Here is an 11312-nt window from a genome sequence, read left to right on the forward strand (position 1 = left end):
ATAAATAAATAAATAAATAAATAAATATAGGTACAAGGGAAAATATAATATTCACGTTCAGTTCCCTTTGTCCATAATACTGTCCCATCGTCTCGACCTATTGGCATTTTTTTTAATATTCCTATTCCTCTTGTACTGATTCCACCTTATCATGTTCAACTTAGACATTATCATTACCTTTGTACCCATTACTCATACCGCCACCCCATACCAGTGTTAAACCTTGTTGAACCCATACTAGCTTCAATTACTACTGTTGAAATAATGTTAGAGTAAGAACCTTTAAACCACCAGCTCAATACAGTACGCTCTCTTCGCATGATTACTTCAATGAGATTTCTCCTCGAAACTCATATATTTTATTTTCTTCTTTTACATGCTGAAACTTGACGTACTTGACGTCGAGCACTACTAATTTAATGACAATTCCGTTCTCATGCTTCTGTTCGGGCTTTTAATCTTTGATCTTTAATGTTGGAGGTACATTTAGAGTTCTCTTCCTGTGTGGGATATTTGACGAACACAACACAAATAATGATGGTTTCTTGCGTTATTGATAGTTTTATAGAATAGATAAAGATGAAAAATATGAACATTGAACATTTTAATCTTAGTTTGCCCATTAACTTTTTGAGAAAGGCCATAGACAATGCAGAATCAAGCTTGAAACACCAGTACCAATGGCTAGGTTATTCTGCGCAGTGTAGCGATAAAGGCACATACAGAGTTTCTACTTTAAAAACACATGTCAGCAGAAAAGAGCGTGAAGATGAACACCTTCTAGTTATTGCAATTAATGCTGTTCTTCTTGAGTATTCCGACAATTGCTATACAACTGAGTTCATTAAGGTTGAAAGCAATGATACAGACATTCAAGAAACGTGTGATAATGAAGTAAACTGTTTGAGTAAGAAGACTAACATAAGAACACCTGATACAGAAATGGGGTACATCATTAAAAGTAAAACGTTGTCAGCATTAAACAGAGTAAGCAATGAATCGAACAATAACAGTATGGTCGATAACAATATTGATGAAACCACAATGTGTCATAAGGCTGATGATATTTTAACTCCAACCATCAAATCAAGTTTACCATCAAATAATGAACATACAGATGTTGAACCTGAAAAGGTACCCAAAAAAAGGGGAAGAAAAAAGAAACTGACTGTTCCAGTTTCAGCAGAAATCAAGGCAGCATCTTTGCAAGAGGCAGAAGGAAAACGGTACAGCTTAAGAGGAGTGAAACTGTCTAGAGAAATAATGGAAGCTGAGAAGGGAATATATGGAAGACTTTCAAATGAATTAAAAGACAGTGAGAAAGAGGCTATTGTGAAGACTGAAAATGTTTCTGTGCAGCCTAACAATGAAAGTGTTACACAAGAGAAGATCAAGACAGCAGATGATGTACAAGATGAAGATTACCTTCCTGACCCAGATGAGAATCCAGAAATGGATGATGATAAGGACTTTGTTTTTGAACAACAGTATAAGTCAAGGAGAAGTCGTAGAAAAAATAAACGCATTAAAATTGAAGAGTCAAAAGATTTGTCAATGCGGAAGAGGCAAAAAATAGATCTTGGAGATGTTCCTAAATTTGAAAGGAGGAAACGTAATAATGTAAGAACTGCCGAATGTGATATTTGTCACAAACGTTTCTGTGATTACACTGGTGTTGATGAACATGTCAGGAAATTTCACAAAAATAATAAAAATTTTGAAAGCTATATGGAAGCATTAAAAGATTTAAAAGTAATGAAGTGTAACACTTGTGGGTTGCCTTTCCAAGACAGGTATCTGTTGCAGGGCCATGAAGATAGAGAACACATCAAAAATGTAGTCATGTTATGTAATCAGTGTGGAAAGAAATACAAAAATTTGACAAGCTTGAGGAATCATGTTCGAGCAGTTCATATTCTTCATGGAGTCAAGGGACACCTTTGTCATCTTTGTCCTGCAAAATTTAAATGGTCTTCAACATTGAAGCAGCATATTGAGGAGATTCATGAAGGAAAGATGCATGCAGAGTGCAAAATCTGTGGAAAGAAATTTTTCAGACCAGCACAGTTAAAACGGCATGAAAGAATACATGGTCTTGATGAATCCAAACGATTGTTTTGTACCCAGTGCACCAAAAGTTTTCTTTTTGAATGCAATCTACAGCGACATATGCAGGTTGTGCATGAACCTCAGACTGAAAAGTTTCACTGCTCATATTGTGGGAAAGGTTTTCATCAGAAGAACAGCATGATAGCTCATGTTCAATTACTGCATTTTAACTTATTTCCCTTCACCTGCAAAATGTGTAAAGGAATGTTCCCAAGATCCAAAATGTTAAAGGATCATATGGTTCTCGCTCATAAGCAATCCAATTATGAGGTAACTGACAATCCAAAAGAAAGATTCAAGTATAATCGTACCACAGAAGACTTGTTTTACTGCTCATATTGCAGTAGTAGTTTTCATTATAAGGCCAAACTCATTGACCATGTACACACAGCACATGCAGATGCTTTCCCATATAAATGTATGAGCTGTACTCAAGGCTTTTTGGAGGTAGGATTTTTGATGAATCACCGGAATAAAGCCCATGGTGTCTCTGAAGTAGATGGTATGATAGAAGAAAAAATGGAACGGTCAGGAGTCCCTATTGAAGACCAGATTATCCGTGTTGTTGATAGCAAATCAAATCCAGATGGCAGAATTATCTGCCTGCAAAATTCACATAATGAAGGAACTCAAGAGGTATATGAAAAGTCTAACAAACGTAAACTTGTATTGTTTCATTGTACTGCTAAACATGGTAGGGCATGTAATGCTGAAATGTTTGTGGTACATAAAGTGTACATGTGCATATTAACACCAGTTAAGCAACAGAATTTGATGAATTACAGTATTGCGAACTAAATTCCAAATAATCCTAGAATTACAGACACAAGTCCTATTAGTTAAAGTTCTGAATAAACTTTAGTGGAAATCCAGATTAAATCCAGTGCTGAAAGTGTTGATGTGCCTGTGGTGGCCCATATAATGCTGATGTGCCAGGTTTTTTGTTGGATCACAATAATTCAATCCATGAAGAAATCCTTATTTGAAATTTCAGCATAAATTCAAGTCTCTTTTTCAAAGAATGTTATTTTTGAAGCACACTTTGTATTTCTAAAGAAGATTCATTTGAATTAAGTAATTTGAATAAACAAAATTCAAGCTGAAATGAATTTCTGGACACAACAATAATACAGTTGATTCTGCCAAGATCTGAAAGCACAAATAAATAATTTTTCCAGTAACAAGATTATATAGTCATTTATCTTACTCAGGTCACAGCTAGCATTTTCAAAAAAAAAACCCATTACCAAATATAAAATAATCTTCTGTTAGGTTCATAATGTTTACAAATGAAATCTTATAACTAGAAGTCTAAATTATAATATAAAATATGTACTAAACAACAGGAAGACATGGCAATTCATGAATAATTTCCAAAGTTCAAGACTGATATTGAGATAAACATGTCTTCTACAAAACCAAAATAAGTAATTCAGGTCAGATAGAAAATGAAATTGATTTCAGAAAAGGTCAGGTCCAATGTATATCCATCAGTTAATCAAAGCCTTTAACATTATTATGTATTACTCAAGCCCAGTATATTTTTTAGCATAATTATTTATCTTTTTTGCAGGCCACAGAAACAGTTGCAAGTAATATCTGTGGCCAGATTGTAGTGACACAGGAACAGGTAATATACTACAGATACTGTGAAGGGATGTTTGTGTAGGGAAGAAAATACAAATATATACATTGTTACAAGTCTTGGCTCTAAAAGTGAGTAACAGGAAAGAGTGAAAAGCAACAGGCTTCGTAAAATTAGCTAATGATTTATTTCCCTTTGAATACAAAGTGAAAATGAAGCATTGCAAATTAAATCCCAAAATTATCCTTGAATTACAGATACAAATCCTAATAATTTGAAGTCCTGAATAAAATTCAGTACAAGTCCAAAATAAATCCAAAACTGAATGCAGTGATGTGTCTGGTAGCTCCTAGAGTGTTGATGTGCCAGCAGTCTTTTGTTGAATCACAGTAATATAATTCCAGGTTTGAATTCACTATAAACCCCATTGAATGTCTCTATCCAAGAATTTTATCTGAGCATTTTTGTATTTCCAGAGAAAATAATCGCTTGAATTCAATAATTTGAAGAAATAAAGTTCAGCCCAACTGGACAAAACATATAATGCAACTTGAAAGGGCTAGATCTTAAAGCACAGCTGAAAAATCCTCTCAGTTACAATGTCACATTACAAGAGTATGTAATGAAATAATAAGTAAAATTTTTTTAAAAACCTAACAAACAATGCAAATCAAATATAACTATATTTTATCACATTCTCTTCAGTTCCTGCTCCCAGGTTCTCCAGATTCTGGTTGTTTACACTACTTTTGGAATTGGCATTGCTGGTAATATTTGGAGAAATATTGCCTGGTCATCCCTTTTTGAAATGTTTCAAACAGTTTTAGTTATCCAGCATCAGTTCCTTTGTTCTTTCATGGAGTGAATATATGCAACTGTAATGTTGTGTTCAATGTGCATGAATGGAAGCATCGTTTACTACATAAGGAGGTGGCTATTTGCATAGATATTTGTGTGTGTGTGTGTGTGTGTCTATATATATATATATATATATATATATATATATATATATATATATATATATATATATATATATATATATGTTGTAATTTGATTTGTATCAGCCAGTCTTTTATGTATGTAAAACTTACTCATACTTTGTGGAGCAACTTAGATTTATGTTAAAACTAACATAGCTTCTGTAACAAATACTGTAAAATAAAAACACAGTTGTTGCAACCTTACATTAAAAAGTAAGTTGCTTTTTGTAATTTAACATGAATCCATTAATACATTTGTGATTTAAAGTTTTACATTTCAACAGCTGTTCATTAGTTATCATATCTAAATTTTCTGTTGCTTGCTTTGTCAGCAGTGCCGTCATTGGAAATTCATATAAGTGTTTGTTTGACTAGCTGAATATCTTAGTATATCCAAGTGATAACACACCAACTGTCTTTTACTGAATTTTTATTAATGAAAGTAAAAATATTTAACTTCATTAAGTTCTGTATATGTACATTTGATGTATTCACATTTCTGAGAAGTTCTGTTTGAGTTACTTATGGCTATGAAAGAATAATAATCTTTCAAAAATAAGTTGCTGTGACTTCTTAATTCACACTTGAGTGATCTTGATTAAGTACATGTATTGCATTAACATTTTCTGGCATTATTTGCACCCAAACCATGCACTTTGGATGAAATAGTTAATATCACACAACAGTTTTTTTCTTTTTTTCTTCTTCAGTAAATAGAACATGAAAATTAAACATTATTCAAGTAAATTTCAGATGTTTTTAAACAACTACAACAGTACTATAGTATAAAAAAATTAAAAGAATAAAATTGTCACCAATTAGATTAAATGAATGATCACTGTGAAATTTTCTCTGCAAACAAAATCACATCTCCATTTCTGCCAAAGAAACTTGGCCAGTTAACACCTGACATTCCTCTACCGTATATGTAAAGTTTAATTACCATGATTAAATTACAAGGAATAAAACAAAATATACCATGCAGTGTATGTGGCCCTAAAGAACTAATTCTGAATAAATATTTTGTTCCACAAACAGTGTTACATGCATTAAGACTTAAACCTGAAGTCCATGGCATCATAAGTAACAACAAAATAGGCATCGTTTATTGTTTATTTTGGCAATCAGTTGCTGGTGCTTACACATACACACACTGTCGAACATGGTTTCTTTGAAGTATGTCCGAAGGGCAGTCCTTTTCACAAGATCAATGCAAGGATAAGGAGTATGTTCATTAGTCACACCGGCTTTATTGTGTGCGTACTTAAATCAAAACTTTAGCTATTTTGCAATTTAGCCAGAGCTGACCAGAATATGCAAAATGGGCTTGTCCTGGGGTAATAATAAGGCGTATCACATGGAGAAAAGGTACATCCCATGGGCACTCGCACATTGGGGCAAGGGGTTGGGGGTTGGGTCAATAGTCCCCCCCCCAAGTTTCTATTGTCAGCCATTTAATGTGAAACTTTGACCTCTTTTCTTTTAATCGCTGCTATTTTCTGCTATAGTACTTTTATTATTATTCTATATTTCCATTGGTTTCTGGTCTCCTTTAAGTTAAGGATTGGTTAGTTCTCAGTCATTATAAGCAACGCAGACAAATATCTTGGTATGTATATCCTTATTCGTGAGTGCAACATGATCTTACCAAAAGTGGGTTATCCTGACCTAATTTTAATGCCTCTGTTTTGGCTATTCTGAAATAAATTTCATGCCACAGTGTTGTGGGTTATGTTTGGGTATTTAGGATCAGTTTCTAATGAACATTTGACTGGAGGAAATTAAATTTAAAATTTGAATGGTTATTATACATGTATTGATAAATCAGTGTAATGATGGCTGTCAAATCATATTGTTATTTATTGCAGCCACTTGAGGCCTCAGGTTTGGGACAAGTTCTGACAGCAGATGATGTTCAGTATGTTACGGAAATTCAGGATGAGTCAGAAGGGGGAATAACTCTCACTGAATCTGATACTGCAGCTGCATCCCTTTTGGTGGAAGTAGCCAGTGGCAACAATACTTATCATTACTATATCCAGGCATCTGACAGTTTAGAAGTCAATGATGGTTCAACAAATGTTGCTCAAGATATTGCCAATCTTTTAATTGCAGCAGAACAGTCTATACATCAAGGCAGTCAGGGGATAGAACTCTCAGCTGTCACTCTGGACGGGTCAGAGCCACAAATTGTTGAGGAGGAATCTGCCAATTTCGATATGACTGCTGGCCATTACCAGGTAATAGAGATGGTGACCGAAGATGCTAAAGAAGTTAAAGTGAAAGAAGCCAGTACAGAGAGCATAGAATTTGAACAGGAGTCATTGGACTCCAAGCAGATTTAAGAGCATAATTGAATTACACTGTATTCTAGCTTGACATTACATGCCACTGTCTTTCATCTCTTTAATATATCATGAAGTGCAAGGGTTAAATAGTGTTTTTTCTGTTATAATGTGGTCGTTTGGGGTACATTTTACTCCATGGTAAATACTTACTCCATCTCTTACTTCATGGTAAACCCCTACTCCATCTTTTACTCCATAGTAAACCCCTACTCCATCTCTTACTTCATGGTAAACCCTACTCCATCTCTTACTCCATGGTAAACCCCTACTCCATCTCTTACTCCATGGTAAACTCCTACTCCATCTTTTACTCCATGGTAAACCCTTACTCCATCTCTTACTCCATGGTAAACCCCTACTCCAGCTCTTACTTCATGGTGAACCCCTACTCCATCTCTTACTCCATGGTAAACTCCTACTCCATCTTTTACTCCATGGTAAACCCTTACTCCATCTCTTACTCCATGGTAAACCCCCTACTCCAGCTCTTACTTCATGGTAAACCCCTACTCCATCTCTTACTTCATGGTAAATACCTACTCCATCTCTTACTCATTGGTAAACCCATACTCCATCTCTTACTTCATGGTAAATACCTACTCCTTCTCTTACTCCATGGTAAACCCCTACTCCATCTCTTACTCCATGGTAAACCCCTCCTCCATCTTTTACTCCATGATAAACCCTTACTCCATCTCTTACTCCATGGTAAACCCCTACTCCAGCTCTTACTTCATGGTAAACCCCTACTCCATCTTTTACTCCATGGTAAACACCTACTGCATCTCTTACTCTGTTGGAATTCCCAACTCCATCTCTAACTCTATTGGAAGTCCCAACTCCATCTCTTATTCCATTCTCAGTCATCATCTCCTCCTCCTACTATATGGTAAATACCCACTCCTTCTCCTTGTTGTACTTCACTGTAACCTCAACCCCATTTACTACTTCATTGTATTATCTATATTTAATTTGCATTGTTTATTTCATAGCTTTTTAAATATATTTTTTTAATTTCATTATATTCTATTGATAATATAACATTGTATGTTGGACTTATTCTTGTCCAAATTCAAGTTCATTTTCTACTTGACCTGAATAATGTTTTTTATTCTGTAAACAACTAATATATATTAGTTAATATACTTTTGCTGCATATTGGTTAACTATTAGGATTATTATCTTTGTCAGAGTCAAGGACATTGTGTTTACTATGTTCTTTATTATAATTATTTTATCTAGTAAACATAAGGAACCTTCTGAAAGTTATTTTCCATTAGATAATAGCTTATTCTTTAAAATGCTAATTGTGACTTGAGCTTAAGTAGAGGACTATATAAGTTTGTTTTTCTAGAAATTAATCATTTTGCTTTTGGTTCATAGCATATATTATTCTTGTGTCCAGTGGTTCATTTGGGCAGAAATTTTATTTAATCAAATACACCTCTCCCTCGATAACTCGCGCACAATGGGGTCCACAAACATAGACTGCACTATAAGCGAGGCGCGAGTTACAGAGGGACCTTCAAAAATTGAAAAAAATCGCTTTGACATCGAGAAAACCGTTGTGGGGGAGGGGGAGGCGTTAGGGAACTGGGCTGTTTAATGACTGAATCCTCATTTTACAATCATGTCGATAATAATTTTTAATAATGTGCATTTTCTAATGAAGTTGTTCGTTATTCAGTTTAAATAACATTTTTTTTCTTCAAAATATCCAACATATGAAAGATCATTCCAACTGGTTTGAACAACCATCACATGTACGCGAAAAATCTGTGTATTACATCAATGCTTTTTGTTTTCTTGATGAGTCTGGTTCCTTTGTGGTGTTTAATAGTATCTTGCCAAATCGGTAGTCCATAATTTAAGAACTAGACTAACTGTTGATACACCACCAAACAAGATTCCTTTTTTTCAAAAACACATGACATTTATTTCATGACACGTCTATGTTGAAACTCAATTTTTTTATTGTTCAATTAGTACAGTGGTAATGTCGTGATTTCAGTGGAAGTAATAATGAAATTTTTTATCATCCTGAGGATATCTCTAAATGCCAGTTAAAGAATTCTCTGAACCTCACTTGCCCACAATGGTCCGTATCTGTGAAATCAAGCTCGATATTTTATGAAGTATTCATTTTGCTTGGCTGCCTTGTTATCTTTGATCACAGTTATGAAAGAGTTGGTTAATTTAAGGTAGTTTCTGTTACATACACAATAACATTTATTACAGTGTTCGATTGATCAAAAGAAGTGAGTTCACCTGACATACAACCAAGGCCGCTAGATTTTAAGTTAGTCCGAATTTTGTGCCTTTTAACTTTTCATTTATTCCACCTCCTTTTTTTTTTAATTCAAAAGACATAATTAACGTGATAATACAAAGGAGGCCAGCTTTTAATTCAGTGCAACAATACAGCAAATACTTCCGCAATTCAGTTATCAAAACACGGTCGGCACTTAATTAGGTTCTCAGAGAAACGCTCGCGGACTAACTGTTACGGTAGATTGACTCATTTTACGTTTAATTACAAGAGGACACATTGCATTTACGACGATTACACTTAAAAGGAACTAAAAGATGGAACTAGAACACAAATTTCAATTGATAAAATAATTATTTAATTTGTATTTATTTATTAAAGTACTGCCTCCACTTGGCGTAAGTGACATCTTCATTGATCAAAATTTCCTTACATATCGTTAATTGCGGTGTACTAGGAATGTCATTTGGAAAGAACATGTAAAAAATTGTATGAGCTATTTTTAAATTTGATATTTCATAGTGTTGATTAAAATTTCCAGGTCCTATCTTCTGTTTTCAACGATAAAACGAGCGATACATCAAAGTTTCTGTTACCAATTTTGATCGTGATTTTCTTCAAGTTCAACAAATAGGGATAAATTTTTGGGGTATTTTCGGGTTTAAAAAATGGGGTCCATTCCTGACACCGCATTATAAGCGGGTTCGCGAGTTATCAGGGCACGAGTTATCGAGGGAGTGGTGTACTTATTCACTGGAAATACAAAGTGCTCATCAAAGATAACATCCTTGGAAACAGGAACTTGAATTTATAATGAAATTTCAAAGGAGGATACATTCTTCGCTTGTATTATTGTGAGCCAACAGATAACTGTTGGCACATCACCACTGCACAGGTCACTAGACACATCAACACTTCCAGCATTGAATTTATTTTTGATTTCCACTAAAGTTTATTCAGAACTCTAATCATTAGGATTTGTTTCTAGACTTTGTAGGATTATTTGGGATTTAATTCACACTACCACAATTTCTTTTTTTTCTTCGTACATTTTCACTTGTATTCCAGGGTAATAAATTATTTGTTAAATTTTACAAAGCTTGTTGCTTTTCACTCTTTTCTATTGTTTCAAGACCATAGAGTCATAATAAATGTAAACCCCTACTCCATCTCCTACTTCATTGTAAAGCCCTACTCCTTCTACTCCATTGTAAACTCATATTCCATCTCCTACTTCATTTTAAACCCTTACACCATCTCCTATTGCACTGTACCATATTTACTGGCTTACAAGTCAATGCAGAGTATAAGTTGAATTAGAAGATTTTGTAAATATTCCATTCTTCATCCATATATAAGTTGATGCAGACTAGGCCAGATCATTACTTCAACTTCATCTTTTTCACTTCTTTCCAAACAGCATCACAAATCTTATCATATCTTTAACTTGGTAAATTTTCAGGCCAGGATCATTACATATAACTTATTATACCTAATTTGTTTCAAACAAAGTATTTTAAACATGTACTTTTAGCTATACTTATTGATGTTGACCTGAAAATTTATTGAGTTACAGATAGGATAAATTCATGATACTGTGTAGAATGAAGCTGTATTATTATCCAATTTCAATAAAACTAATGCTATCACCAAATGGGGGCCCCGTGTGGTCTTTCTCCACCAGTTATTCTGGCCGTCAGGTATGGCCTACCATGTGCTGAAAAATGGTCTTAAATCTGCATTGACAACATAAAAATGTTTTAAAAACCCCATAAAACAACACAATTACATAAACAGTTTTATACACCAAGAGTATTTATTTATTTTTCTGAACCATTTGCCACCTTACAATTTGATCTGTATGCACTTTCTTATGGCACATTAAATGGAAAATGTTTATCCATAAAAAATGTGGGATACTTTAGTTTTCTTTTAAGAACTACCACACATTAGTGATTTCCATCCATCATACTCTCTAATGTACGGTATACTTTTACCTGTGTATAATACTGTGATGGAGG

At 34.1% G+C, this 11312-nt stretch overlaps 1 protein-coding gene across 1 annotated transcript; it reads left to right on the forward strand.

Moving 5' to 3' along the window:
- Positions 1-502: 502 nt before the first annotated feature.
- Positions 503-10389, forward strand: LOC149798751 (uncharacterized). Its single transcript, XM_089957625.1, has 3 exons — positions 503-2745; positions 3683-3739; positions 6543-10389. Exons 1-3 carry the CDS (start codon positions 580-582, stop codon positions 7017-7019), a joined length of 2700 nt encoding a protein of 899 aa, XP_089813751.1. The 5' UTR covers positions 503-579; the 3' UTR covers positions 7020-10389.
- The last annotated feature ends 923 nt before the right edge of the window (positions 10390-11312 follow it).

Source organism: Sinohyriopsis cumingii, chromosome 5, assembly GCF_028554795.1.
Source record: "Sinohyriopsis cumingii isolate HCF-2022 chromosome 5, ASM2855479v2, whole genome shotgun sequence".
Taxonomy (NCBI): Eukaryota; Metazoa; Mollusca; class Bivalvia; order Unionida; family Unionidae; genus Sinohyriopsis; species Sinohyriopsis cumingii.

Bases quoted from the DNA above. Each gene is read 5' to 3' on its own strand.
- LOC149798751 (XM_089957625.1), top strand. From the start codon at position 580: ATGAAAAATATGAACATTGAACATTTTAATCTTAGTTTGCCCATTAAC. The intron at 2,746-3,682 runs GTATATGAAAAG...TCTTTTTTGCAG, and splicing joins ATAATGAAGGAACTCAAGAG to GCCACAGAAACAGTTGCAAG. The intron at 3,740-6,542 runs GTAATATACTAC...TATTTATTGCAG, and splicing joins TTGTAGTGACACAGGAACAG to CCACTTGAGGCCTCAGGTTT.